The 27,149-nt window shown below is 50.7% G+C and overlaps 13 protein-coding genes across 13 annotated transcripts; 11 read left to right on the forward strand and 2 right to left on the reverse strand.

The window, feature by feature from the left end:
* Window positions 1-3,824: 3,824 nt before the first annotated feature.
* BO94DRAFT_458858 (phosphotransferase family protein) lies at window positions 3,825-5,099 on the forward strand (the record flags this gene model as incomplete). Its single annotated transcript, XM_025607813.1, has 1 exon — window positions 3,825-5,099. One exon carries the CDS (start codon window positions 3,825-3,827, stop codon window positions 5,097-5,099), a length of 1,275 nt encoding a protein of 424 aa, XP_025471103.1.
* A 421-nt stretch (window positions 5,100-5,520) lies between these two features.
* On the forward strand, window positions 5,521-5,820 carry BO94DRAFT_458444 (uncharacterized protein; the record flags this gene model as incomplete). The annotated part of the gene is made up of 1 exon (XM_025607791.1): window positions 5,521-5,820. The coding sequence occupies one exon, from the start codon at window positions 5,521-5,523 to the stop codon at window positions 5,818-5,820; it is 300 nt and encodes a 99-aa protein (XP_025471104.1).
* Window positions 5,821-6,548: 728 nt separating this feature from the next.
* Window positions 6,549-7,147, forward strand: BO94DRAFT_510761 (uncharacterized protein; the record flags this gene model as incomplete). Its single annotated transcript, XM_025609742.1, has 2 exons — window positions 6,549-6,902; window positions 6,962-7,147. Exons 1-2 carry the CDS (start codon window positions 6,645-6,647, stop codon window positions 7,145-7,147), a joined length of 444 nt encoding a protein of 147 aa, XP_025471105.1. The 5' UTR covers window positions 6,549-6,644.
* Window positions 7,148-7,791: 644 nt separating this feature from the next.
* BO94DRAFT_458446 (NAD(P)-binding protein) lies at window positions 7,792-8,442 on the forward strand (the record flags this gene model as incomplete). Its single annotated transcript, XM_025607792.1, has 1 exon — window positions 7,792-8,442. A coding segment is annotated over one exon (651 nt), but the record flags the coding sequence as incomplete, so codon positions are not given.
* A 134-nt stretch (window positions 8,443-8,576) lies between these two features.
* Window positions 8,577-9,991, reverse strand: BO94DRAFT_554129 (NAD(P)-binding protein; the record flags this gene model as incomplete). The annotated part of the gene is made up of 5 exons (XM_025613698.1): window positions 8,577-8,884; window positions 8,935-9,072; window positions 9,126-9,488; window positions 9,579-9,814; window positions 9,912-9,991. 5 exons carry the CDS (start codon window positions 9,989-9,991, stop codon window positions 8,577-8,579), a joined length of 1,125 nt encoding a protein of 374 aa, XP_025471107.1.
* A 778-nt stretch (window positions 9,992-10,769) lies between these two features.
* Window positions 10,770-13,223, forward strand: BO94DRAFT_458393 (C6 transcription factor; the record flags this gene model as incomplete). The annotated part of the gene is made up of 7 exons (XM_025607788.1): window positions 10,770-10,993; window positions 11,064-11,334; window positions 11,383-11,477; window positions 11,533-12,113; window positions 12,160-12,279; window positions 12,339-12,620; window positions 12,682-13,223. The coding sequence occupies 7 exons, from the start codon at window positions 10,770-10,772 to the stop codon at window positions 13,221-13,223; spliced, it is 2,115 nt and encodes a 704-aa protein (XP_025471108.1).
* Window positions 13,224-13,592: 369 nt separating this feature from the next.
* BO94DRAFT_328906 (MFS transporter) lies at window positions 13,593-16,154 on the forward strand. The gene is made up of 7 exons (XM_025606961.1): window positions 13,593-14,013; window positions 14,076-14,236; window positions 14,308-14,721; window positions 14,771-14,900; window positions 14,960-15,205; window positions 15,287-15,334; window positions 15,385-16,154. Exons 1-7 carry the CDS (start codon window positions 13,962-13,964, stop codon window positions 15,945-15,947), a joined length of 1,614 nt encoding a protein of 537 aa, XP_025471109.1. The 5' UTR covers window positions 13,593-13,961; the 3' UTR covers window positions 15,948-16,154.
* Window positions 16,155-16,574: 420 nt separating this feature from the next.
* BO94DRAFT_582731 (uncharacterized protein) lies at window positions 16,575-17,410 on the forward strand (the record flags this gene model as incomplete). Its single annotated transcript, XM_025615493.1, has 3 exons — window positions 16,575-16,703; window positions 16,757-16,911; window positions 16,969-17,410. The coding sequence occupies 3 exons, from the start codon at window positions 16,575-16,577 to the stop codon at window positions 17,408-17,410; spliced, it is 726 nt and encodes a 241-aa protein (XP_025471110.1).
* Window positions 17,411-17,727: 317 nt separating this feature from the next.
* Window positions 17,728-19,192, forward strand: BO94DRAFT_582732 (Metallo-hydrolase/oxidoreductase; the record flags this gene model as incomplete). Its single annotated transcript, XM_025615494.1, has 3 exons — window positions 17,728-18,078; window positions 18,194-18,708; window positions 18,853-19,192. The coding sequence occupies 3 exons, from the start codon at window positions 17,728-17,730 to the stop codon at window positions 19,190-19,192; spliced, it is 1,206 nt and encodes a 401-aa protein (XP_025471111.1).
* A 1,063-nt stretch (window positions 19,193-20,255) lies between these two features.
* Window positions 20,256-21,725, forward strand: BO94DRAFT_510768 (oleate delta-12 desaturase). Its single transcript, XM_025609743.1, has 3 exons — window positions 20,256-20,332; window positions 20,401-21,184; window positions 21,239-21,725. Exons 1-3 carry the CDS (start codon window positions 20,294-20,296, stop codon window positions 21,598-21,600), a joined length of 1,185 nt encoding a protein of 394 aa, XP_025471112.1. The 5' UTR covers window positions 20,256-20,293; the 3' UTR covers window positions 21,601-21,725.
* Window positions 21,726-22,658: 933 nt separating this feature from the next.
* Window positions 22,659-23,503, forward strand: BO94DRAFT_450244 (uncharacterized protein; the record flags this gene model as incomplete). Its single annotated transcript, XM_025607536.1, has 2 exons — window positions 22,659-23,232; window positions 23,310-23,503. Coding segments are annotated over 2 exons (768 nt in total), but the record flags the coding sequence as incomplete, so codon positions are not given.
* A 421-nt stretch (window positions 23,504-23,924) lies between these two features.
* BO94DRAFT_582735 (NAD(P)-binding protein) lies at window positions 23,925-25,600 on the forward strand (the record flags this gene model as incomplete). Its single annotated transcript, XM_025615495.1, has 4 exons — window positions 23,925-24,017; window positions 24,542-24,986; window positions 25,087-25,239; window positions 25,293-25,600. 4 exons carry the CDS (start codon window positions 23,925-23,927, stop codon window positions 25,598-25,600), a joined length of 999 nt encoding a protein of 332 aa, XP_025471114.1.
* A 362-nt stretch (window positions 25,601-25,962) lies between these two features.
* BO94DRAFT_621764 (uncharacterized protein) lies at window positions 25,963-27,133 on the reverse strand (the record flags this gene model as incomplete). The annotated part of the gene is made up of 4 exons (XM_025617018.1): window positions 26,915-27,133; window positions 26,815-26,866; window positions 26,421-26,734; window positions 25,963-26,357 (listed from the first exon to the last, which is right to left on the reverse strand). Exons 1-4 carry the CDS (start codon window positions 27,000-27,002, stop codon window positions 25,963-25,965), a joined length of 849 nt encoding a protein of 282 aa, XP_025471115.1. The 5' UTR covers window positions 27,003-27,133.
* Between the last annotated feature and the right edge of the window lie 16 nt (window positions 27,134-27,149).

A 27,149-nucleotide genomic window follows, 5' to 3' on the forward strand; every position in this document is an offset into this window, starting at 1 on the left:
CGACTTTCTCTTCAAACATACTGTCAAGTTGCTATACTGCCAAAGGTAGTACAGCGATGGCACCACACCTATCGCCATCAAAGATCCAGCTTATATGCTCTATGACGAGTTGCGGCATGTCTATCTCGAAAACCGCTAAAGCTGCCGAATGCAGTAAGCAGGCGGTCAAATATATCCGCTCCAACCTGCGGGTCTTCGGCTCTCCTAGAGCACCGCCAACTCGAGTTGGCCGAGCGAGATTAATCACACCGGTCATGCTGGAAGCACTATGCGAACACCTTCTCGAAAAGCCTGGCTTGTACCTAGACGAGATGGCAATGTTCATCTGGGACGAGTTTGGCCTGTAAGTAGCAACCAGCAGCATAAGCAGAGCGCTTTCCTCGGTCGGTTGGTCCAAAAAGACGGTTCAGCAGAGAGCAAAAGAGCAGAATCCCGATCTACGCGACGAATATAACCATGACATATCTGAATTCAAGTCATACCAACTGGTGTTCGTTGATGAATCTGGATGTGACAGGCGGATAGGATTTAGACGCACGGGCTGGGCCCCTAGTGGTATTGCACCAGTGCAAGTATCCCAGTTTCATCGCGATCAACGTTACCAGATTCTCCCTGCATACTCCCAGGATGGTATTGTCTTGTTCCGCATCTTCAATGGCACAACAGACGCAGTTGTCTTTGAGGAGTTCATTGAAGATCTCCTTCGGTACTGTAGGAAGTACCCAGAAGAAAGGTCCGTGCTTGTAACGGATAATGCTGCATTTCATCACTCCGAGCGAGTAGAGCAGTTATGCTCTGAGAAGGGTGTTAAGTTAATATTTCTACCGCCGTACTCGCCTGATCTGAACCCAATTGAAGAGTTCTTTGCCGAGCTGAAGGCCTTTATAAGGCGACATTGGTATCTCTACGAGGAAGACCCTAGTCAAGGCTTTGAAAATTACCTCACACAATGCGTGGATACAGTAGGAGCTCGAGAGAATAGTGCCAGAGGCCATTTCAGGCATGCGGGTCTAGTAATAGATGAGGTACAATGAAGGAATATATTCAACATGTATATAAAAATATCCATAGATCGGCTGCTAAATTACAGTTAATTATGCGTTTCCATAGACAATTGTTTACCTTTCTCAAAACTGGTATGCGGTTGCAAATGTCTCACTCCATCATGCAGGTACATGCCACGAGAAGAGTGAACCGGTGCGCTTCAATCGCAAGCCGGTAGCTCAGCCGCAAGCGGCGTGGCTTATGTGAGGCTAACAAAACATCACGTGCAAGGCAAGCTCCCAAGTGCTTCGACGTTCTTAGCGAGACAACTTCATCAAAAGCCTTAGTCCAGGCCGTCCGTATAACAGCCCCTTGTCAGTGTCATAGGCTGTTCGCAAATACTCATTCAATGATTTCTCGCGCGCTTCTGGAGGGTCAGCTCGTACCGGATGCTCATGAGCCTCATATTCAAACTCAGGAGGTGCAATCCGAGGACGCAATTGTGGCATAATTTGGCACCGCAGCGACAGCTATTGCCGATATCCGTCAGATTTGGAGTTGTGGGAACCCTCCCCCACAACCCATAAAAAAGGCAAAAAAAAGGCAAAAAAAAAAAAAAAAAAAGAAAAAAGAAAAAAGAAAAAGGAAAAGAAAGGATGAGTCTGGCAAATCTGGCAATCTGTCAACACCCTTCCTGTTCAAATCTCGCCATCCTGGCATCTCGGTGCTTATATGAAGTGCTCGAGGCGTCCAAGTGGAATATGTCAATGATCCTGTCTATCATTCTTTCTAGCTTGTCAGCAGCTGCTTTCCCTAGTGTGAAACACGTCTCTTGGATGAATGCTAACATGCTCTGGACACTTAGGCTTCTTGGTGGCATTTATTCCCTCGAGGAGATGGTCTCTCTCCACTTGAGCCATGGGAACAAACTCTATCGCATACCCCAACTCCTTGTTTTCAGCACCGAAAATACCACCATCTGGTCACTGTCCTCCCCCTAGCCGTACGTTTTTGGGATATTCCACACGCTTGTCACGATCCCAGTCTAGCCAACCAGGTCTCCACGATGATGCTCAATTGAATAGTGGAGGAACAGAAGATGAGCATCTGTCCTCTATATCCTATTTGATCGAGTGGCAGGTGACCCTTAATAACCGGGTCGTAGCAAAAGATACAGAACAACACCTGGTTTCAGGGCCCAGTTCGTATTGGCAGAAGATTAAGCAGAAGGCTGAAAGTGTGCTACATGGGGAAATAGTCCGTCACGACGAGTGAGTTAGACGATACTACAGTATCTGTAAATGAATGTTCATAGCGGGATCTTCCTAAGCGTTTTGAGAAGACTGATATCGTCTGGACAGCTAAAAATAGGCAGAGCCTCATGTGGCAAAATCTACTTCGTCAGCCTAAGAAGCAGCTCAGGATTTTCATATTTATTAACTATATAGAGGACAGCAACCTTCCCCCATCAAGGAAAGCTGACAAAACTAAATTCATCAGTAACTAGCAGGATGGTCAGGTTAATGCTGAAGTCTCTCCTAAACAGGCTTCAGTCTGGAGGGATGTGTACAGCAAAATACGTTGCCTGGTCCACCATGCTATCATGAAGACCAATACTCCGGCCTGATCCAGGAGGGAAAAAGCATTACAAACCCAGAACATATCACACGGGAGTCCTTATTGAATATGAGGAACAAGGCGGTATCATTGAGATGCACGGTGATATTCCAGACACCATGCGTGAACAGCTGTACGCGGAAGAGCGGCAGTGACTTGAAAAGCAACATAAGGCCCCCATCCATCCTCGAACTGAAACAATGTTTCCTCTCATACATATCAATGTCCTCCCGACGCAGTCATCTCAGCCTGTGATATTCTATGTACTCAGGTGGCAACACTTTCGGGAGGTACTTGGAGTAACTCCATTGATATACCTGGGCTTCTCGAAGTGGCTGTGGAGGAATACACTAGTTGGCAACTATCACGCGTGAAAACGGAGATCTTCAAAGATAATTTTAAAAAAGCGCTAATATAACGTACTAGAATTGTCTCGACCTTAAGCAAATCCATTTAAACCAAGACACGAATTTCTTCGTCAAGCAGGGGCGTGAAAGTTGGCGTCGCCCGCCGGTTCGTTGGCGAGATCAGTCTCTGGATCAAGCATTGTGAAACAACAACAGTTAGGACAGAATGAATTGATATATACCGTATTGTGTTTAGAAATCATGCAGTTGTTACAGTAGAGAATCGCCTTCATTGGCAAAAACATTATCACCTGTGAGTCGTGGAAATTTCAGGACGTTAATAATATATTATTAACTGGGTACATTAAAGTTTGGTAGAATGGAGCACTGTGGGACTAGCTTCGGATCTTCGGTACAGATACGGTCGCGGAAATCGGCCCCGTCTACAAGATGTAATGAAACCACCTAATCGAGGGATGTGGGCGCACAGAGCTCTGCTATGTCGTTGAGCTTTGCTTCGGTTTTGCTTAAAGCGTATAGGATGGGTAGATTACACAGCTCGTTGCGACCGTGGCAGATAACTAGGTGCTTGGCACATAGTAGGTGCAAGTTATATGTGGCTGGTACGGTCCTATTAATTAATCCGATTCCGATTCCGAAACACAAAAAGGGGTTCTGCCCCTTTGTTTTGCTTTCCTTTTGCGACAGGGTGAATCCCATTCTTCGATCATCACCGTCCAGCATCATTCTCGTTTCCCTCGCAACTGCAACCACAAGATAGCCATGGATTTTGACCATATTGCTGAAAAGAAACAGGAACAGAAAGCTACCGTTTGGTTGAAACTTTGGTCGAACCGACACCCAGAAGAATTGTCTATGCAGCTTGCTAAGAAGCATCGGCCTGGAAAAACTAAGTCTGCATGCCTATGGAGAAGTGGTGCTTTCAATATATGCTACAGGGTCAGATATGATGATGATGTACATGTCATTGTTCGTTTCGCTTCCCTTGGAAGGGCTATTCTCCGCAGGGAAAAAGTCGAAAATGAAGTCGCAACGATGGAGTACATACGGCACAGCACTTCCATAACTGTTCCTGAAGTGTTCGGCTCTGGTAATTGCTGGGCGGGCCCTTACATTGTTATGTCATTTCTCGAAGGCGTGCCATTGTCACAGATTCTCAAAGATCCTTCTATAGAAGGAAGACCAGTCCTGAACCCGCAGATAAGCGATCGGAGCCTGAAGTGGGCTTATTACGAAATGGCTAAGGTTATTCTCGAATTGTCCAAGCATGAATTTGATTCTATAGGTGCGCTTGCTGAGGATGAGCGGGGTATTTCCATTGCTAGGCGACCTCTCACCTTCAACATGAATGAGTTAATGGCGTCTGCAAATTTGCCTGAAGAGGTTTTCCCCTTGCAACCTTTCAGGTCAGCCACGGACTATTTTAAAGCGCTTGCTATGCAGCATCTCTTCCATCTTCGATTACAGCAACGAGATGCTGTTAACAGTGAGGAGGACTGCCGGAAAAAATTCACCGCTCGTTGTTTATTTCTTAATCTTATGGAGAAAATCTTCCCCCAGCACCCTCAAGGGCCGTTTCGGCTATATTGTGACGACTTTCGTCCTTCAAACGTCCTTGTGGATTGTGATACCTCCCGTGTCTCGGGAGTTATTGATTGGGAGTTCACATATGCTGCGCCTGCTGAGTTTACATATGTAGCTCCTTGGTGGCTCTTGTTGCAAAGCCCGGAGGACTGGGAGGGTGATCTCAACCAGTTTCTGAACCGTTATTCCCCCAGACTTCATGCCTTTTTGAAAGTTCTTGGTGACTATGAAAACGAGTTGATAAACCAACACTCCCTTTCTGAGTCACAGCGCCTCTCTCCACGGATGCAACATTCAATGGATACTGGGTTATTTTGGGTATGCTTAGCAGCAAGATATAGCTCTATGTTCGATGAGATCTATTGGACATTTATCGACCCTCGGTATTATGGAACGTTTACCTCTCTTGATGACCGAATACGGCTTTTGGACCAAGAACAGCAGCGTGATATGAATGAGCTTGTGCGGCACAAGGCTGGCCATTGCACTCAGGATAATGAGAGTTTCGACGATCACTATCCAATTGAGAAGCTACTTGTATTATGATCAAGTATTTATTTATCTAGCATTGAGTTGCGCTGCGGTCTAATAATTAGTGGCGCCCGCAAATAATTGATTCTATGGCCATGGATGCTGAGAGATATTCAACCTGCGCTCAAACAAACAGTAAAGCGCCTATCAGGTGATTTAATGCAAGGCTGTGAGTGGGAATTCCTTTCTGTCCAGCCACTGGTCATCTTGTTGGAATCCAAGTGCAAGGGTATGCCGAGTGTCAACTGGGTTCCTCAATACTTAACCCCTCTTTACCCCGCCCCAACTCGACACCTCTTTCTTTTCTTTTTGGCAGCAGGATCAAAAATAATTGGGAAGGTAGGTAACTAGAGTTGAAATTCAGTCAATGATATATGCTTATATTATGAAAGGACCTCTATCTGAACAAAACCTGCTCATCCGAATCATTTCGACCATGAGTGACCAAAAGGCTCGCGAGAGCTTCGCGTCCATCCTCAGCTACTACCGCCACAATCGCGAGTCGTTGGAAAGGGTCCCAAACTGGGTTGATGACCCTGACAGTCAGAGTATCGTCATTGGCTTTCTTAGGGACGCACCGACCGACGAACAAGTCGAACAGGCTAAGGAGGAACTAAAAGCTTTAATGGCCATAGAGGAAATTAAGGAAACGTTGTCTAAAACGGAGAAGGATTTGTTGACGGCGGCTTCTCTTTCTAGCCGTGCAAAACGACTGCAGAACAAGAAGGACAAATAAGGCGATACCCTTGATTTAGATTTACATATCAACGTACATGTTCTGATTATATGACATTCTATGATGATAGATTTATGGAAAGTTTCAATCTCTGTACATAGCCGCTGCTTCTTACGGTTAGATTGGCATTATTCCGAGACGCCTTCACATGACCAAACAGGCGCAGGTTATAGACATGCCACCTAGTTGTACTCTCATTGCAGCCAGCAGCCTTAGCCATCTGGGAGGGGGTGAATTCGTTACTCATTATCATACCATGGATAAACTCCACGGTTGATGGGGCTGGATTGGGTGCCATCCTGCATTGTTGACCGAGTATGATTAACAAGACCTTCCAGGAGATCTTCGAGTGAACTGAGCGAGGATATCAAGGTGGGGTTATGGAGGTATCTGTTGTATAATTGATACACGTAATGTGAAGCTGTCTTTGTCGTGCCTTTCTTGACCATCCGCCTCTTTTTGGGTGGGCCCGTTAATAACTTACTTCCACCTAACCTCAACGGAGAAAGCGGTCTCATGCTGCCACGTTTGGGAAGACACGTCGCAACCATTCATGCATGCAGTTGGAGAGAAAGACACTGTGCGCGTATGATACATCACCTAATAGCCGCTACCAATCAGTGATCTCTTCTTATCTCTCCTGGGTATGCAAAGATGCCAAGTTAGGCAGCCACTGGTATTCTAGAGTCACCCTTTTAATTTACCTCAACATCGTCAACAAAAAGCAGGACGAAAATGCTAAGCTTTATTTAAGAATAGCCAAGTAGGCCCTACTGAGTCAACACACGCTCTAAGCTCCACAGACTATTTGTACTTAGGAGGAAATGGAGGATGCCTCTTTCTCCCGTTTTCCAGGCTTCCAGCCTAACCCGTCTCTTTCCACGACCGAAGAATTTTCTCGTCTAGCACATCATATGAATTGGAGTACTGGTTCTAAGAGATACAGAAAAGAACTGGCCAAATTCGCAAGCACAGAGTTTGCGCATTATTATGAGATCGGCAATAAGCTCCAAAACTACCAAGCTCTCTGTCAGGAACTGCGGCTCGAGGGGCCTTTTGCTAGCGTCACACAGTGCCGAAAGGTATGTTTTCCCTTGTTTTTAGTTATCAGTGGCTTAGATTCACGGACTAAATCCTAAAGGCTCTTGCTACAGTGCATATCAATATCTTTGACCTAATTGACTGTCGTCGCACAGGAGCGACCGTTCAAAGATTTCCTAACCAAGCCGCGCTCAAGAAGTACACCAGAGAAACCCAAAAGATATTCCCTAAGCAAGCGGCCAAAGCGGACGGCTTTCTTAAAGAACTACTACGCAAAATCTTCTGATTAGGCACGACTGGCGGTACTAGTTCTTTTGACCCAATGATAGGAATTTTGCTCCGAGCATACAAGCTTGGGGCATAGTCTGTAGTCGTCTGAAGGACTGTATGCCATTGCCTCTAATACGACAACGGCTTTGAGCTACCTAGAATTAGTGCCATCGCTGTTAGTCTTACAACCAGTGCCTGCTCTCTTGTTGGGGAAGGCTTCATCTGACAGGCCAAGTAGAATGTTTACTAACAGCATGAATTCTGCTAACTCGGCCTGTCCTGTTCAAATGATCAGCTCTTGTATGGTGTTTTCAGACAGTTCAGCAGCGCAAGATTTAGGCATGGGAGAGTGAAGACGTTCAAGTGTTGACAAATTGCCTCATCTGAGTGGCATGTGCCCGAGTCACCCACGACCGAAGCATCTAGAATTCTGTATGGGCTTTACGCCTCCTGTAAGACCGAGTGTAATTTTGTCAGAAATTACAAGACAAATCGGTACCTGCCAAGAAGTCTAATTTACAGGCTAACTATATACAGACTAGTATATATATTAGGGTTTGGGAAAAGATTCGGGAAGAGTCTGGGGTAGGCATGGTAATTGTGCAAGATGCTGTACCCACCCACCTCCATTTTAACGGGACCACGAACTAACCCAACTAGTTGGCCATCGGCAGCAATGTCGCCGAAGAACCACAAGGGAAGGCTCTGGTCGACGAGTCCCTCAAGCAAGGCGTCAAGTTCTTCGTCTATAGCTCCGTAGACCGTGGTGGAGAGGCCTCCTGGAACAATCCCACCAATGTCCCGCACTTTCTCAGAAAACACAACATTGAGCATCATCTAGCGGATCGCGCCAAAGGGAGCGGGATGGAATGGACCATCCTACGTCCGGTGGCGTTTATTGATAACCTGGTTCCTGGATTCCTGGGCAAGGTGTTTGTGACGGCTTGGGAAATGGCCCTGAAGGGCAAGTCTCTTCAGGTAATTGCAGTCAGTGATATTGGGCATTTTGCTGCGGATGCTTTTCTCAACCCCGAGGCATACAAGGGCAAGGCGGTCTCGTTGGCTGGGGATGAATTGACGTTTGATCAGATGGTACAGGTCTTCCAGCAGAAGACTGGACAGCGTCTGCCTACTACCTTTCAGTTTGTATGCTCTCTTCTCTTGGCCACTATGAAGGACATGGGTTCTATGTATCAGTGGTTTCATGATGAAGGCTTCGGTGTTGATATTGGCGAGCTGCGAAGGCAGTATCCGGGTTTGAAAGATGTCGGGGCCTGGCTGGAACAGGAGAGTAAATTTGTCAAGGGCTAGGTAGGTGGATGGCCAGTTTATAACCATGATACTAATGTTTAATTCTCATGAATGACTATAATCATATGAACAACGCTGAGAAGTAGCTCACTACTGAGCACTGCTGTATTGCATAAAATCCTGATGGTATCTACTCATACCAAACCAGACACATTAGCCATCAACATTTCCTCCAAAGAACTCCATCCCGACTTTCCCATCTCCTTCAACAGCTCTTCGCATCGTCTATTGGATTCAACATCCAACAAGGTGACTTCCTTGGACTCACCATAGAACCCATCGGGAAAGTCGCGACCGGGAAACAATTTCCGGAGAGCAGCCATAAAGTCAGGCCAGAGAAAAGGGATGCCAAATACGAAAAGACGCTCATTATGAACCGTAGGGTTGGACAAGCTTGCTACATGGAGGAGCCCGACATCTTCAAGCCCAACGCAGTAGCCCCCTTGTATTGATTAGTACATGCTTGAGGCAAGCTCTAGCAGCCGCTCTTACCGATAGGGGTGGTGGAGTTTATATACGAGTGGACCGACTCCGGTTCATTCTTAAAGATTGCTGCTGGCCAGATAGATGTAGACGGGTGGCCCTGGTGTTCCGGGTCCAGCGAGGCACCAAAGCTTACGGATGGTAAAACTGGCTCATGAATCAATCATTAGCGGTGTCTTCCACATCAAGGGCTGGGTTACCTGTGTTGGTCACGAATCCGGGCTTGTGCCGTTCCACCCAGTCCCAGACCCCCCGCTCACCGAAGACCTTGCTGGCGCTATAGACATGGAAATATCTCTTCGGGTCAGAAAGCGACCTCGTCTGCGCTCTTTGAATTGAGAACTCGTTCCACGATTCGGATGTTACTGGTTTATCCACCGGCTCATCGAAAGAAATCGAAGTTGCCGCCTGGGCGGAGGAGGTGTAGACGAAGCGTTTCACGTTGGATTCAGCTGCGGCGGACGCAAGGATATTGCAGTCCGATTTGTTTATGGCAGCAAAGAGCTCATTTGGATCTTCAGGGTCCTCGAGAATAGTGGCGACGTGCGCGATGCCTGAGACACCTGTTGATGTTGTGCAGTGGAGGGTTTAGATATCTCAACTTGGTTCCAGACATTAGGAGAACAAGCCCTTGATGGCTTCATTGAAAGCACCCGGGCGGAGTTGATCCTCGATCTGGACCAACTGGAATGCCTCGTCCCCGTATTTGCGATGGAAAAGCGTCCGGACCCATTGGCACCTCTGGCTATCCCGCACGGTTCCCCGCACTCGGTAACCGTGGGCGAGTAATTGATCGGCGACGTGGGATCCCACCAGACCATTGATGCCGGTGACAAGCACCCAGGAGCCTAGGGGAATGGCAGGAGTGTCGGCAATTCCAATTGTTGTCCTGATATTCCTTCACTGGGCAGGAATAAGGGCGGAGGTGTGTCTGGGCCGATTTGATATATGAAGTGCCACGTAGCCTTGCCTGGTATGTAGTGCACCCCGCACCTAGCAAGGAGTATTTGAAATAGTGCGGCATTTCGGCCCAGTGAGATTGATCGTAGTATCTCAAGGCATCCATAATTCAGCTGGCATTGCCACCTTCGGGAATAGCAACCAGCGAAGGCGGACGGCAAGTCACCGTTCATCCTACTCCAAAGCGGGAAATTATAAATTATATAGATGTAGTGCTAGCAGTAAAACAGGGACATACGATACAAGGAGGACGATTAAAGTATCCTGTGTTCTGTCATATAGTAGCCTGGGTGTCTCCCAACTTGACTGTGTCTGCCACCTCTCCAGTGCAACACCATAACCCTCGCCAAGAGTATGTCTCCAATAACCATGCTGAGTGTCGTTCTGACATTTACAATGCCATCACTCTGGTTGTCTTTTGATCTGGACTTGTGTAACTCATCACGTGCTGCAGACGACCCTGCCCTTTGGGATTCAAAAGAGCCGAGGAAGTATATCGCGGCACTCGACCAGTCGGGCTTACATGGAGCATTTTGACGACCAAACAGAATACACCGGGTAACCGAAAAACATGCACCGGTATAACAACCCCGAGAAAAAAAAAATACACTGTGAACTTGTCTTCGTCTGCATATTGTAGTTGTTAACAGGTTCAGGGTCAATATATATACTTCCTGATCATCAGATATTGCTAAAATCTCACGGTCACGATGGATCAAAATGTGATACAGGAAATGGCCTTCTGTATATGAGACATGGAGAGCCAGAATGGTAGGGCTGCCAGGCGATGAGTCAAACAGGCTAGTCACGGCACGAATCCTCAGGAGCCAAGTGCCTTTTCCCCGCAACCAACTCAACACCTCCAATCCAAAAATCCCACGACCATGGCGGAGAGAGTCTCGGAATTACGCTTCCGATCGGCGAACGTCCCGACGCGATATTTCAAGGCATGTCGCTGGTGCCGAAAGCAGAAAATGCGCTGCGATGCGCGCAACCAGGTCCCTTGCGCCCGGTGTCGCGCCGTCGGCCGAGATTGTATTCTCGACCCGGTCGACCACGCAAGGCGTCGCTCCGACCGGCCACCGACCCCGCCCACTCACCCTGCGCGGTGGGTATTTTCCCATCTCCTCTATATACCATGGCCAGGACCTAGCTAATCCGTTGCATGTTAGCCCCAGACGACAGACGGCACGGTCTCCGTGGAGCGAGCACAATGGGTTTGGTAGTCCTTCCCCCCAAGAACAAGACTATCCCGCCGCGGCAGTGCCAGAAGTGCCCATCGATGCCTCCATCGATTCTTTGCCTGAGTCTACGGCCGTGGGGAATTTGGGATCGCCCGGGACTGCAGACCGGCATGCACAAGAACCCCAGCAACTCAGTCCCAATGACATGATCGCCCCCGTCTCCGTCATGCACTCCATGTCGGTCAATCTCCTGGGATCTAGCAGCGTGAGTCTGAAAAGGAAATATTGCAGGTGTTTACTGAACGATTTATAGATTTTCATGGACAGTTCAAGCAAAGCGGACCCCAAAAGCGACATTATCGCCAGAGGGATTATCAGTGAAGAACGTGCTCGGGTCATGTATGACCGGTATTACCGTCCTCTATATGAGTCTACCCGGCGGAGGACTGACATATGCTACCAGATTTATGGGAGGAAGTAAAAATTTCTTGGCACTGTTTGATCCCATCCGCGACACCTTCGATTCTATTCGCTCTCGCTCTCTCTTCTGCTTCTCCGTGATCATCTACCTGGCAAGTCGGGCGGTTATGGACTTGCGGAGCGATACCCATCTGCAGCGCGTGCTTCAGGATGAAGCGCAGAGACTTGCCGAGGATAGTTTCTTCGAACGCCCAACAAAAGTCGAAACCGTCCAAGGAATGATCCTTCTCGCCGCCTATTCTGAAAAAACTTGGTTCTCAACCGCACTCATCCTGCGTACCGCGCTCGATTCCGGGCTAGAAAAATCGCTGGATGCCCTGCTCTCTCAGGAGAATGTGCCTCGAAGTTACTTGTCTGCTTCGATGGCGGACCGTAAGCTGGTGTGGCAGACCAGGACCTGGCTAATCAGCTTTACACTGGAACTGGACGTAGCCTCCGGCACCGGCCGCAAGTCCCGGATCGACGCAGTGGACACTATGAAGTTACGGAAATTTCTCGAGTATCCGCTCTCCCTGCCCTGTGATCTGCGCACAATATCGATCATCGAAATCCATCAACTCAGAAGTATGACTATAGGCTCCGCTCACCTGGCCGTGCTAACATGGTCTAGGCCAATCTCGAATGTCTATTGAGAACTGCAAGACGATCGGCGAAATTGTCTTGGTCGAGCTCCCTGCGGTTATGGCGAGGTTGCAGACCTGGTGGAATACCTGGGATGAGATCCATGACAGTAAGTCGGCAATCACACAGTAGCGGTCAATTATACCGACAAGGGCTGAATCTCCGCAGACAATGCATTTCATGCGGGTGCCTTTCAACGCTGCAGTCTCAAGTTGATGCTGAACTACGGCAGAATATTTGTGCTGTGCGCCTCATTGGCTCGTATTCAGAAGCTCCAATCGAACGCTGCCGAGTACGACTCGGAAACGGATGACAAGGATATTTCGCACCTGTGGCGGTCTCTGGCCGCGACCATCATGGAACAGCTGGCCTGTTTTATCCGGGAAAGGGCCTACTCCTGCCAACTCTCATGGTCCCCGACATATCCAGCGCTAAATATTGCCTTTGTCAGTAAGTCAACCCCCTGAAAGGCAACATATGCGACGTGGTGGGTTCAGCTAACAGGGAAAAGCGACATTCGCCCTTAGAATCGCTCGATGGCGCCCAGACCTGATCGATCAGGAGCTTCTCCTAGAACGAGCCCAGCTGATCTGCGATTTTCTCAAGCAGCCGCCCTATCCGGATATCCACCGGACCGTGTCCATCTTCGTCAACTACTGTCGTGCCCTGGTCGCTAGCCAACGAGAGCACGGGGAGTATTGCGCCGAGGCGACAAAGAACTTTGAGCCAGCCAATGGGCAACTGTCGCTAGGTAGGGAGACAGACGGGGCATCGGTGGAGCTGTCAACTTCGACAGGGCTGCCAGCCGAGCAGGTGAGCTACCGAACTGGCGCCATGACCCCTCAGGCCGACAAAGACCCTGCTGCTGCTGGGCTGCCCAATAGCACCGACAGATCGGCCCCTGCCCGGCCGCCCCCCGCTCGACTACCGGGCCCAATGGAGGCTCCCAATTGGTCGCTGTGTAATCCAATCGCCGACTCCTTCGGTTTGTTTGAGGAGGAGCAGAACGACATCTTTGATTTCCTGCCTATGATGCCTTCCATGCCGCAATAGCCCTCGTATACCCCGGCCATCAATCGAATTCTAGCCTCCTATGGATCTGTTCTTCACCAGGTGTCTCGAATTGACCTGTAAACTACAGCATCGGACCTGGGGTACTCGTTGTCAACCCCTGCTGGCATCAATGACGATGGTCCACACGCCGTAGGTCAGCACCTTTACGCAGGAGTTGGGGTAGGAGATAGCTCGAAGTTATCTTGTTCTTTGGAACTGGAATGGATATGCTTGCAACGCCTGCAGTGCTGGAACCGACTTGTCATTACACGACCTGCCTCTTGCTTGGAAAATTTTCGCACATGTGTCTAGGCGATCATTCCCCGGTGGATCACAGAATCTGATTCACCGACTTGAGACGAGTCGCCAAGGACAAAAATTTCCAGGATGGTGGTCTTGAACGCAAACTCGTGGACCGGCTCCTGCTCGGGCCCGTTGCCAGGATCCTTCATGGGACCGGCCCCGGACCGGCCCCGCACTCGCGGGTGCGGCAGCCGAACATCCAAGGCCGCCCATTGGGCCACGAGTCTATACTGGCGGTCCAGATCTGTGTGGACTGTCGCAAAAGGTCTGCAAGATACGTCCAAGGCCCATGACTCACGGAGTTCTATCTCAGGCCTCTCAGTTTAGGAAGAGTATAAAACCATGCCGTTCGTCAATGGCTGAACCCCTCGACGGTATGCAAGAACATCGCCCAAGTAGCGAAGAATTGGTTGCACCCCAGGCAGAGACAACATCATGGCTACTGAGCGTTGCTCCGGTGCTCCCATCAAAGATTACGATCCTCCAGGTATGACCTCATCCCAGCACTCCCTTGCGTCTCGCTAACCCTGCCTCCTTATCTCATCCTAGATCCCAGCTGGAACCAGAGCAAAGAGGCAATCCCTTCCACTGTTCCAGTGGGAAAAATGGCTTCAGACGGCCAAGGATACCGGCTCACCAGGTTGGGGGAAGACCAAATATTGGTAGACTTTGATCATGGGTCTCCTCAGAACCCGGTCAATTGGAGTCATGTGAGTGATGCGCCCGCCGGACGATCAATGACTCGACTTTCCAGCTGACCGCAACCCATCGATTCCAACAGGCAAAGAAAATGTACACCGTTTTCACAGCTCTTTTTCTCGTTCTGAACTCCGGAATATCGTCGTCTTTACCTAGCAATGTTGTTCCATCGATAATGCAGGAATTTAATGTAACCGGAGACTCGCAAAAGGTTCTGCCCACAGCCGTATTCCTCATCGGATATGTCGTGGGTCCCTTGCTCTTCAGTCCACTGAGTGAGACGATTGGAAGAAAGCCCGTTCTGCTGTGGAGCTTCACTGTGTTTGTCCTGGCAACGCTGGGATGCGCCTTCGCCCCGAACTGGCCGGCGATGCTGATTTTTCGATTTATCTGCGGAGCCATGGGTTCCGCTCCCCAGACCGTGGTCGGCGGAGTCTATGCAGACATGTTTTCGACTCCACGAGCCCGTGGGCGGGTGATGACCTTTTATATGGCGGTATGTTGCACAATCTATGTCTTCTGAGACTCTTGTCTGACACCCACAGGCTGCTAGTTTCGGTCCGATCATTGGGCCAATCATCTCTGGGTGTAGCTCCCAATACGGCTGGCGATGGACATTCCGCATCGACCTTATCCTTACTGGCTGCAGCTTGCTTGGATCCCTTTTCATGCCAGGTGTGATGTCTTTGAGTCAGTAGATTGGTGTCTGCAGCAGGCTAACATTGAGTGGATAGAAACCTTCGGTCGCGTCATTCTCAAGAAACATGTAGCCATGCTGAACAAGAGCGCATCCATGCCTAGCTATGTCTCACAGCAGGAGCTTCAGAGCGTAGCCGTCGACTGCAGCTTTGCGCAGACATTGACGCGACCCATCACTATGATGATCTTTGAGCCAATCATCCTGTTCACCGGAATTCACATATCGCTTGCCTACGGCCTCATTTTCTTCTGCTTTCAGGCTTACCCTATTATTTTTGAAGGTACTTTCCCTACTTAGTGCCTCTTAATGTGTCAGGCCGACAGCGTCTGCATTGTTTGAAGGACCTGGCTGACTGGAGAAGACACCTATGGCTTCAGTATCCAACAAACTTCGTTGTGCTATCTACCCAGTAAGTGGTGGGATCCGATATCTACTCTTGATTGGTACTAAGTATATTAGTTGGGATTGGCGCTGCATCCTCCGGGCTGTTTTCACTGTATTACGACATCATTTATGAGCGAGCCAAAGCGCAGGGGAAAAAGTGGACGTCAGTGCCCGAGCTACGGCGACTCCCAATCGCTTGCATCGGCGGCCCCTGTCTCACCATCAGTCTCTTCTGGTTGGGATGGACGGCCAACCCCCAGATTTACTGGCTGGTTCCGGTGCTGTCGGGCCTGCTGTTCGGGTTCGGATACCAAATCATCTTCATCTCGCTGTTAACGTATGTCACCGATGCGTACAAGATCTATTCCGCCAGCGCCCTCGCAGCATCTGTCATCATGAGGAGCATCCTGGGGGCTGTTTTCCCCTTGGCGGCCAATCCGATGTATTCGACTCTCGGAATTGGATGGGGCACATCAGTGCTGGGGTTCGCGAGCCTGGCCTGTGTTCCCATCCCGCTGGTCTTTCTGTACACTGGGGCTTGGATGCGCAAGAAAAGCTCCTTCTGCCAGCGGTTGCTCAAGGAAGAGATTGCGAAAGAAGTGCAGGTGACGCAGCCTGCCACAAAGGAGGAAGTTTGACGTTCGTGTCACCACAACAGGCCGCTTTCGTCCGCTCAATGAATGCATTTCCAGTCACATAAAAGCTTGTCTTCTTTTTCAAGCCCAATCTCGACATCACCCCCTCATCAAAGGCCATTTTACTTGCTCTTTCATTCTTCCGTTCGGCACGATATTCGACAAACAGAATCGCTGCCTTTATCACCTTTCGACAAACCAGAACACCAGCCGTAGGACAGACTCGGCCGTGGTCACTCATTTCGGAGACGTCACACAACAGCTGGACAAATTAGCGAGGGCAGACAAACCTTTGGAATTACGATTGATGATTTACAACGGCATAAAGTATATGAGTTTAGATGATAGACATACCTGGGAGCTTTAATAGATAGTTTAGTTAGACAAGTTATATCAAGACCGCTTATCACCAAGACGATGGGTGATTCACTCAATGCCGATCCATTCCCGCCTGAGGCCGTGAGGGGGTGTGAATTTCTCTCCCGTTACATCCCAAGAGGGGCTTGTGTCGCCTTTTTCCTTTCTGTCTCCCCGCCTCCCTTCACCCCCGCTTCACTCCCCGTTCCTGATCCCATATTCGTCTCCCATCTCTACAAACCTTCTTAGCCGACCAGAATTTTGAAGATATCGATGAAGATTGCACTTCTTCTCATCCTGGGCCTGGCTGTCCTCGTGTCAGCCGGGGAACTGGTGACGACCATGTACCCTGGCCCCTGGCTGATGAGCCCAGAAAACAAGGTTGCCTCTGTCATGGGAAACGTAGGTTCTGAGCAGATGTTATTCAGTCATGCATGACTAAGAATACCCCCTAGAATGGCACTGAGACAACCTACAGCATCACTTGTGCAGAAAACACTCAGTTTACATGGTGCGATATCGACGACGGACTGACCCTCACTGCTGGTGGATCACAAACCACAGTTGTTCGCCAGATCTCGTCCGTTGACGGGTACGAAATACTGGGCATGTGAGAGTTCCTTGAATTATGCTCAATATTGTGCGTTGAAACTTACAGCTTCATTAGATCTCAGAAGGCGATCTGTTCCGTGGATGGTACGACATCAGCCACCTGCACTGTCACTGATATGCACGAGACACCAAGTTTCTATACGGTGATATCTCAGGGTTTTGAAGGGGAATCTTTCTCGCTTGTACCTGTCACCATTACCGCGGGGACAATCACTCAACTATCGGATACTATTGTCACTATGTCAGGGAGCAGCCCAAGTCGTCCGACGTCCCACTCGGCCAGTGCTACATCGGGGTCGACCAGTCGCGTCTCTAGTGCGGAGCCTAGTGCTAGCAGCGATGGGGGATTCATGAGTATTATGACTACCAAGAGCCAGGCATCGACCACCTCGTCCAGTTCCTCGGTTCGGAGCACCGGAGGAGCGCCAATGCCCACGGGGGAAGTGGCTGTCATAGCCGGAGGGGCCGCGATGGCGTTGCTGGTGGCCGTTTTGTGAACAGGGTGCCAACATTAAGAAATAAGCGATCGTGGAGGTTGTGGAAAGCATAAGATGTTATGAGAGCACAACTATGTATCATGCTTGGCAGTGAGACGGCTGTCATCGGACTAATAATGAAAACGCCCCGTTGGTGCCCCGCCCATATAATCACTACCTTCATCGGTTAATATCTACTAGATATCTCATTAGCTGATAGGCATGGGGTATACGCCGGTTGCCGATCGGGCAGTCGGCAATAACGTCATCCTCAGATGGCGCCGGCCCGATGGCTATAAGCACCACCAAGCGCTTCCTCTCCGTGTATCAACTGCAGAATGGCATCTCAGCAGATGGAACCAGATTTATTTGATAGGACCGATTTCGCAAATGCCTCCCGGGGCTTGATCGGGTCTCTTCAGCCGGGCATCATCCGGGCCGCCGATGGCCGAACGGTGTACAACGACGCCTACGACTTCTTGCAAGCGTCGGAATGCCCGGCCACCGCGAACCCAAAGCTGTGGCGGCAAGGCCAATTGGCCTCGATGCAGAGACTGTTCGAAGTGACCCCAGGTATCTACCAGGTCCGTGGCCTTGACTTGGCCAACATGACCGTCGTCGAAGGCGCCGAGGAGGTTATCATCATCGACCCTAACATTCGTGGAATGCGCTGCTGCCGCCTTGACTCTGTATAGAAAACGTCGCGGCGATAAATAAACCCGTCACTGGAGTGATTTACTCCCACTCTCATATAGAGCATTTCGGGGGAGCCCAGGGGTCCTCCCTGCTTCTCCCGCATCACAGTCAGTGTCCATCCCACTTATTGTGCCAGAAGGGTTCGTGGAGGAGGCTATGAGCGAAAACATCTACGTCGGGCCCGCCATGCATCGTCGCGCACTGTACATTTACGGATACCAATTACCCAAGTCGCCCAATGGACAGATCGGGTGTGGAATCGGAATGACTGTCTCGAGGGGGACAACCTCCTTTGTGCCTCCCAATACGATTGTCAGCTCAACTGGCGAACGGACCATTGATGGGGTCCGGATTCAATTCCAACTGGTTCCTGAAACGGAGGCGCCGGCGGAAATGAAATTCTTCTTCCCCGATCATCGGGCATTGTACATTGCCGAGTGTGCCACGCATAGTCTGCATAAGATCATTACGCTCCGCGGGGCTTTGGTTCGCGATTCGAAAGCCTGGGCACGGTACCTCGACGAGTCGCTTGTCCTGTACGGTCAAGAATCGGACGTCTTATTCGCCGGTCATAACTGGCCGACTTGGGGACAGAGTGAGATTGAACGGCTGATCTACGAACAGTGAGGCATGTACGCCTACCTACATTATCAAACTGTGCGCATGATGAACCAAGGCTTGACCGGGATGGAGATCGCCGAGACCATGGCCCTCCCGCCCGCATTACAAGCGGCATAGCATGTGCAGGGATTCTACGGATCGGTCAGTCATAATGTGAAAGGAATCTACCAGCGGTACATGGGATGGTTTGATGGAAACCCGGCGCATCTGTGGGAGTATCCGCCTGTCGAGAACGCGAAGCGATACGTGGCATGCATGGGCGGAATTGACGAAGTGGCTGCAAGGCCGAGAGATTCGCGCAAGATGGGGATTTACGATTTGCTGCCACCCTCCTGGGACACGCGGTCTCCTTTGATCCAGAACATGAGAAGTCGGAGGGACGCTGGCCGGGGTGTTGGAGCAGTTAGGGTTCGGGGCGGAGAACGCCACATGGCGCAACTTCTACCTGTCGGCGGCGCGGAATTTGCGCGCGGCGCCCCAAATTAAACCGATGCCCCAGAGTCGGAGTTGAATCCGGGGCAGTCGGTGGAGTAGTGGCTGGCCCTACTGTCGGTCCGCCTGGATAGGCCTCGAGCGGCGAGCGAGGCGTTTACGGTCGACATCGAAGTGACCGACGAGGAGCAGCGATGGACGCTGATTCTCAGCAACGGGGTGTTGACGAGCCGAAAAGCCTCCGGTCGGGCTGCTTTTCAAGACGAGTCGGGCTTTTCGATGTCGCTGACAAAGCGGCGCTTGCGGGAGATTTTGAGCGGGAATGCAGATCTGGAGGGGGTTGATTCAAAGGGAGACACAGCATTACTCCACCGATTGCTTGCTTTGACAGCGTGATCCCATTGATAACTGAGTTAATTTTGCGCGCTGGTAAACAACCATCTCATTCCCGCGCTGTCGTGGCCGCAGTTTCAACCAATCATTCGAGACTAGTCATCCCGTGTCTCAGGAAACCCTAGGGGAAGCGAAAAGACGAGCGCTAGGCGTCGCGGCGAAAACGTTGAGAACATGGAAAGCGTTGAAGTTAATTTGGTTCCAGAAAAGTCTAAGCGCGACCGAGGCGCGTTTAGGGGGCGGCGCAGCAGCGGATGTTTTTAGGGCTGCAGGGCGTAGCCAGCAGGCATCCTGCGAGGCCAGTCCCTACGGAGTATCTCTGTCTATTATCTTGATCTTCCATGCAGACCATCAATGCTCAGTTCCCTGTTTTCCTGCTTCCTTTCAGCCTACCGTGTCCACCACCGCGCACTTAATTCTCTCCTGGACCGTTTTGTTGGGATTTCCCCCCACAATGAACGGGCGGATCCGTGGATGGGTCTCGACCTGTCCGGTTTTCGGTTGCCACTAGCGATCCCTGGCAAGCCACTAGAGACTCGACGACTCAGCGTCTGCGAGGTTAATGGAATATCCTGTCGCCCATGGGTCCACCTCGGGTCTCTGAGAATTTCAAGAACTCGTCCCGTCTGATTGGTCAATGCCCGCGACGCTCAGGAGAGACCCTTGCCTTTCACAAGGAAAATTTAGATCTCAAATTGTACATAGGGAGCAGCGTCTGTCAGTTCTCCGTGCTTTGTTTCGTTCCCTGTGCGAGTATCCAACATGGCCGAACTTCGTAAGGTGTCTGCCAACCAGGCAGCGGTATGTCCATTCCCTATGTTTATGCCTATGCCCTAAGTCACGCTGCTAATAATGCTCCCTCTCTCTAGCAGCCAATTGACAATGACAACGTCCCCAGCCTCCAAGCCCTCAAAGACGCCATCCCCAAGGAATGCTTCGACTCCTCCGTCGTGACCTCCCTCCTCTACCTCGCCCGCGACATTCTCTACTGCGCCATCCTCACCTACGCCGCCTTCCACATCCACCTGCTCCCCTCCCTGCCCCTCCGCGTCATCGCCTGGGCTGCCTACGGCTTCTTCCAGGGCTGCGTCGGAACCGGACTATGGATTCTCGCTCATGAATGCGGCCACGGCGCCTTCTCCAAGCACCAATCCTTCAACGACTTCGTCGGCTGGGCCACCCACTCCTTCCTCATGGTTCCCTACTTCTCCTGGAAAATCACCCACGCCCGCCACCACCGCTACACCGGCCACATGGAAAAGGACACCGTCTTCGTCCCCTGGACTGACGACCAACTCGCCAAGAAGAAGAACGTCCGCATCGAACAACTCAAGCATCTCGCCGAGGAAACCCCCATCGTATCCTTCGTCCAGCTCATCGGCCACCAATTGTTCGGCTGGCAATTGTATCTCCTCTTGAACGTCACCGCCGGCCCCAAGAGTCTGGCTGATGGTCGTGGCCGTACCGGCATATCCAGCCACTTTAACCCCTTTGGCGAGATCTTCACCGCGTCGCAGATGCTTAGTGTTGCCCTCTCGGATCTGGGTCTGCTCATCATGGGCTCGATCCTGTACTATGCGTCCACGCAGATCGGAGCCTGGAATGTCGTTCTCTTGTACTTTATCCCTTATCTGTGGGTGCATCATTGGTTGAGTACGTATCATCCATCAATACACACCACGGAAGGCAGAATACTAACAAAAGCAGTCGCAATCACCTACCTCCAACACACCCACCCCGACGTCCCCCACTACTCCGCCGACACCTGGACCTACACCAAGGGCGCATTGGCCACCATCGACCGCACCACCGGCTTCATCGGCCGTCACTTCTTCCACGAAATCATCGACTACCACGTCGTGCACCACCTCTTCAGTCGCATTCCCTTTTACAAGGCCGAGGAGGCTACCCGCGCTATCCAGCCCCTTCTGGGCAAGAACTACCGCGAGGAAAAGCAGACGAGTTTCTTGTATTCGCTGATGACGACCTTCCGGAAGTGTATCTATGTCTCGGATGGGGGGAAGAAAAATGGCGTTTTGCATTTTGTTATGTCGGAGGAGGCTAAGTGATGCGTGTTGGGTTTTGGTGTGGTATTTTATTGGTTGGGTGGGGTGGTTTGGGGGTGCGTTGGATTTGCATATAAATAAATATAAGTATAGATTAGATTGATGGATAGATGGATAGATGGATAGATTTGTATCAAAATCATTGTGTTTGTGCATATTTTGCGATTTCCGAGGAAAATGCCGTTGATAGTAATCATAATGTTTGTTTCTTTGTCTATGTCTCGGGTTACATACCCTAATATTCCATTCAATAACAATCTCATCAATATAAATCATCTACTCTCCTCCAAATCCCAACCTTAACCTACCTCAACCGGAATAACCCTAACCAACCACCCACCTTCATCCAATACCAAGGCACATTCCCATTCCAAATCTACCAACCAACCACTAAATCCAATCCCAAACCCCAAATCACGACTCCTCCCATTCGCACCACGCAATGACCCATCATCTCCTAACAAAGGACAACAACCACTAACAAAGCAACAACAAAGACCCAACCATCAACCCACAAACACAAATCCATTTAAACTTCCCGCCAAGGAAATCACCGTGTACCTCCCGTAAAGAAAGACAGAGACCGGTTCGGGGCCCTGTTATTGAGATCTTAGCTTTGTTGAAGTCTCGGGTGGTGTATTAGTATTATCTCAATGGGTAGGAGGTGGTAGGGAGGGTTCCTGATGTGTATAGGTGGAGTAGGGGGGGAGTTGGTGGTTAAGAGGGGTATATATAGGTTGTTTGTTGCGGGTTGTTGAAATGTAGGGATTGGAGTGAGTATTGAGTGTTTACTGTTGAGTGTTGGTTAACCGGGTTAGTCGAGCTGTGAAGGCGTGAGATTTACTTGGATTCATCTCGTTTCTGGATTCTTGTCCGAAGAAGAAGCAGCAGCAGCAGCAGCAGCAGCAGCAGCAGAAATGTCATCCAAGCCTCCATCTATCATCTACGTTGGGGATAATCATCCGTTCTATTCTCGCCAAGGAAGTCCATCTGATGATTCACGGTCCTTGGAAGGCGACGAAAATTCAAACTCATACTCATACTCTGGCTCAGATATAGACTCCATCGCAGATCAACCACAATACTCTCCCCCCTCACTCATTTCCCATCCACTCCCCCAACTCCCCAAATTCCCCAAACTCTACATCTACGACGGCGACAACGCCACCGCTCTCGCCATCCGCCAATTCATCCACGAACGCGGCGGCGTGCGCATCCGCTCCGGACTCCTAGATGTCCAACCGAAAGACCAGGTCCTGCCGTTGTTGGTCCATGAGCATGATTATGCAGGCGAAGTACCGATCTTGTATCTGGATCATCCGGCCCGGAGACCCGTGGAGAAGGTTTTTGGGTTCGGGCCGATCACCGAGTATGTGGATAGTGTGGCTGTCGGGGGGAGGAAGTTGTACGGGGACACGGCGCAGGATATGGCGGTGGTGCGGAGCTTGATTTATTGTTTGAATAGGGATGTGGTGGAGCCGTTGTATGGTTGGAATAATAATCGTCCTGGGAATGGGTCCGGTGAGGAGGTGACGGGGTTGGTCCCGGTGCCGAGCCGGCAGGAGGTGTTGAAGAGGAGGGTTTTGGAGAGTTTGGAGAAGATGGAATTGGATTTTTTGGAACAGGGGAAGGGGGGTTGGAAGGATCGGGGGGAAGGGATTGGGGAGAGCAGGTGAGGTGGAGGGAGGAGGAGATGAGGTTGCAGGAGACAGGATATTTGCTAGGGAGGTCCTCTGCTGCGGATGTGTTTTTCTTTAGTCTAGTTGTGGCTCATGGGGATCGGTGGGATTGGTTTTTTGATGATGACCCACGACCGAGAATTACCCAGTACTTTGATCGAGTGCGACAGAGGCCGATGACGGGTTTTGCGTATGAGTTTTGGGATACGGAGGCGGCGAACGTCGTGAAGGAGGGGGAGAGATGGGGGTTTATATAGTGTTGTGGGTAGTGCATACAAGGACTGACATTCGCGAGCTGTGGTTTCAGTTTTTATTTTGGGCAAGTCCCGAGTCTGCCTATAATGGTTCGATATGGAGAGCTGATGCTATATCGATTCTGACTTCCATTGTTTCTCTAAGTATATGTGTCAAGTAAATTGTTCAGAGGAAAGTATCGTTGTCTAAGAAACATCAATGAATATACGTGCCGAGCTGCCATAATTGTTGAAGTTGGATGGCCTCTCCTTGTTGTCTGGCGGATATCATCGTGTCGTTATGTCTGCTTTGAAAGGACAGTCAAGTGCAAGTGGATGGAAGATTCACGGGCTTAACCGTGAACAGGGGTAAGTCCTCGGGATCACGAACTTGATCATGGGCTGAATGTCGAATATGGGCAAACCGCCCCAGGACATGGTAATTGCGACTGCAGGATTGGGTGCGGATGCGCCGACATCCATGTGCGGTTATCCCATCGGCTGGAAGGTCAGCTGTTCTTCCGGGGATCGTGCCATAGCGAATAGATGCCGGAGCAAACCATCATGTAAATCTGAATACCGGTTGTGAGCGGGGATCAGCTGGATGGTGGCCAGCCAGACTAAGAACGGGATGCATTGACGTCCGTTGTATGATTGGCTCCGTATTGTGGAAAATCGAGGGATTAGTGCAGCAAGAGCGTCGGCGATATTCCGCTCCTGATTGGTGGCCAATTGCCCGATGGCCGCTGCCGCCAGGGCATCCGGGTTAATCCAACCCCGTACAGCCGGACATATGGACCCCAGATGGCCAGCCAGCTCAGCATATAAACCCTCTCGCTGTGATGTAGATTCTTCATTCAGTCTTCAACCCATTTATCGATTACAAAATCAATGAAAATGACCTTTTCCGCATCCTCAACCAGCGAACAAGTCTGTCAAGTCCTCGCGACCAAATCAAAGGCAGTATAGGTACATCACCGCCCTCCTTTCATCCTGCATGTCTATGACACAGCTCTGATCGAACGTCGTCAGTCCTCATCACCGGAGTATCACCAGGAAGCATCGGCGCCCACGCGGCCCTGCACCTCTCCCGACACAGTCCCGCTTTACTCATCCTCGCCGGACGAACCCTGTCCCTTGCAAGCCACCCAGAATGCCATCAAATCCGCGACACCAGATGCAAATACCCGCCTCCTCATCATGGATCTGAGCTCCCAGGAGAGTGTCCGCAAGGCAGCCGAGGAGCTGAACAGATACCCGGAAGGTATTGATCGGATCATCAAGAGTGCCGGGGTGATGGCCGCGCCGTATGGGGTCACCTGGGAAGGAGTGGAGATGCAGTTTAGGACTAATCATGTCGGTCATTTCTTGTTTACGAATTTGGCTCTCCAGGGAATGATCAGTCAGACTGCAAGTGGAATGGTGAGGGTGGTAAATGTCAGTAGCCTCGAGCACAAACGAGGGCCGGTGCGGTTTGGTGATATTAATTTTCAAGTTGGGTTCTCATTTTCTCTTTCCCCTAGGGCATGGTCATGGCTGATATAGTTTAGGACGGCAAGAGCTATAACAAGTGGCAGCCATATGGTCAGAGCAAAACGGCACATATGCTCTTTTCAGTATCCCTGGCAGAGAAGGTCGGTGGAAGGGAGTGGAATCGTTCAGTCTCTATCCCGGTCGGGTTGTCACTGGGATCGGGAGGCATTTGGTCCCGGAAGTGTGGATTAAAGCGGGTATGTCGACACCCTGCTTGATCAACTGCGAGATGCTAATGTTGGGTGCACAGGATGGAAACACGAGGACGGAAGTATTGTCGATGACCCCAAGTTGAATTGGAGAACACCCACTCAGGCAGCCGCCACATTGATTGTGGCAGCATATGATCCGATTATTTCCAATGAGCTGGCGCACGTTTGGCTGGGAGAGGCTGACACAGAACCAGATACAAATGGCTCGTACATGGTTAATAACCGGGTGGACAATGATGCGGCGGCAGATTATGAACTGGACTTGGAGAATGCAGAGAGGCTCTGGAAGCCGAGTGAGGAGATTGTCGGCCAGAATTTTGAGTATAAGATGTTCGTGGCATGCTGATGGGTGCTTGTGCTGCTGCAATCATCATCGCTTCTGTGCAATATGATCAGGAGATATGCTGCATGCTTATTTTCATTCTACAATATGTTAATCGTGGGTATACCGCCGCGGAAGACAGATTTGTTGCGCAGCTTGATAGGCCGCTGCCGCCAGTATAGCAGTCCCCGTTCCCTTGCCCGTACATCCTGACTGACATTGGGCGAGGCGATTCATAATGTAATGGCAGAGCGCGTCAGCCTTGGCCAGTCGCTGCCCAATTACCCTTGAAGGTGGAAAGTGATCTGAGTTTGCCATTGCTCGCAGTGTCTCAGCTATCGTAGCATAAACTAAAACCAGGCCCAACCAGTAGAGTAGAAGGTGTGCTATTGCAGACGGATCCGTAAAAAAATCATCTCTTCCGGCTCCTGGGCGTGTACTGGCACGGGCGGCACTGTAGCTGGCCCGACCATGAAGAGGGGATGGATGGCTTTCGACTGTAACTCGTGATACCAACACAAAAGCCGGTTCTCAAAACACGTGGACGCCCTGAGGATGCCGGCAGCGGAGTCCCACGTAACCTCACTGCGGAAACTTGGGCGCAGACCGGTCCGGAATTGACAAATCTCGGATAAAGTATTCAAAAGCAAGTCAAAGCTGTCAGTGAACAGCTCCACGTGCGAGGGCAATATCGAAGACGCCTGATCTGGGACGTTGACACACATGCGGAGAAACTGCACTGTCAATACAATGCCATATCCCAGATCCCAAAGACCCACCTCTATTGTACGAAGCCGCCGTCAGACCTGTGCGTTCATCATCTCCGTTCCCAAATGTAGTTCACGAGCCAAGTTGCAGGCGGCCTGAACATGGACATTCCATGCGTGGTCCTGCCCGAGCGGCCGTGCGTAGAGCTCGTAGAGTGCCAGAATCATGGCGGTGCAGATGAGATCGCAAGGATGCACCGCCCCCTCCAGCGTGCATATTTGCTGCACCGCTTGCATGTAATGATCCCTTCCGCAATGGGCCAGCGCGTCCTCGTTCCGGGACTTGGCCAGGTGCGTCAGAACTAAAGCGGACAGCGATGACTTGATGGCTGGCGACTGCGAGTGGAGGAAGGTAGGGAAAAGCTCCACCCAGTAGACAGGAGACTGGTGCCTGGGTGAGTGTAAGCCTCCTGGGGGGAGGTATTCGCTCAAAAAATGGGCGACGAGTTGGGATTGGTTCTGCCCCAGTACCAGGGATCGCTCGTTCCATCCGACGGAGGCGTCTGTAGGGAGAATACTACGTCTTCTGGTCCGTTAATCCTTGCGCTTAACCACCGTTGCATGAACTCACACGCCATGATATCCACCACAGCGACGGGCTGGGGATTGGCAGCGCAGACACGCCCGATCACACTGCGGATGCCAGATCGGTCAGGCATCAGTGTCTGTCAGCGAGTCCGGCGATCGGGGACATCCCACCTTGACCTTGCGTGTCAGACGCGTACGGCAGCTCTGGGTCTTCCAACTGCTGCGTCCCATTCTGAGTAATCAAGGTATATCTTCGAGGTGTACCGTGGTCTTGTTGA

This window comes from Aspergillus sclerotioniger, assembly GCF_003184525.1.
Source record: "Aspergillus sclerotioniger CBS 115572 chromosome Unknown BO94scaffold_5, whole genome shotgun sequence".
Taxonomy (NCBI): domain Eukaryota; kingdom Fungi; phylum Ascomycota; class Eurotiomycetes; order Eurotiales; family Aspergillaceae; genus Aspergillus; species Aspergillus sclerotioniger.

What these genes read in the sequence shown, in the direction of transcription:
- BO94DRAFT_328906 (XM_025606961.1), top strand. Translation starts at nt 13,962, where the DNA reads ATGGCTACTGAGCGTTGCTCCGGTGCTCCCATCAAAGATTACGATCCT. An exon ending in CAAAGATTACGATCCTCCAG is followed by an intron (nt 14,014 to 14,075) that starts GTATGACCTCAT and finishes ATCTCATCCTAG; the next exon opens with ATCCCAGCTGGAACCAGAGC. An exon ending in TGGATCCCTTTTCATGCCAG is followed by an intron (nt 14,901 to 14,959) that starts GTGTGATGTCTT and finishes TTGAGTGGATAG; the next exon opens with AAACCTTCGGTCGCGTCATT.
- BO94DRAFT_510768 (XM_025609743.1), top strand. Translation starts at nt 20,294, where the DNA reads ATGGCCGAACTTCGTAAGGTGTCTGCCAACCAGGCAGCG. An exon ending in TGTCTGCCAACCAGGCAGCG is followed by an intron (nt 20,333 to 20,400) that starts GTATGTCCATTC and finishes CCCTCTCTCTAG; the next exon opens with CAGCCAATTGACAATGACAA. An exon ending in GTGGGTGCATCATTGGTTGA is followed by an intron (nt 21,185 to 21,238) that starts GTACGTATCATC and finishes TAACAAAAGCAG; the next exon opens with TCGCAATCACCTACCTCCAA.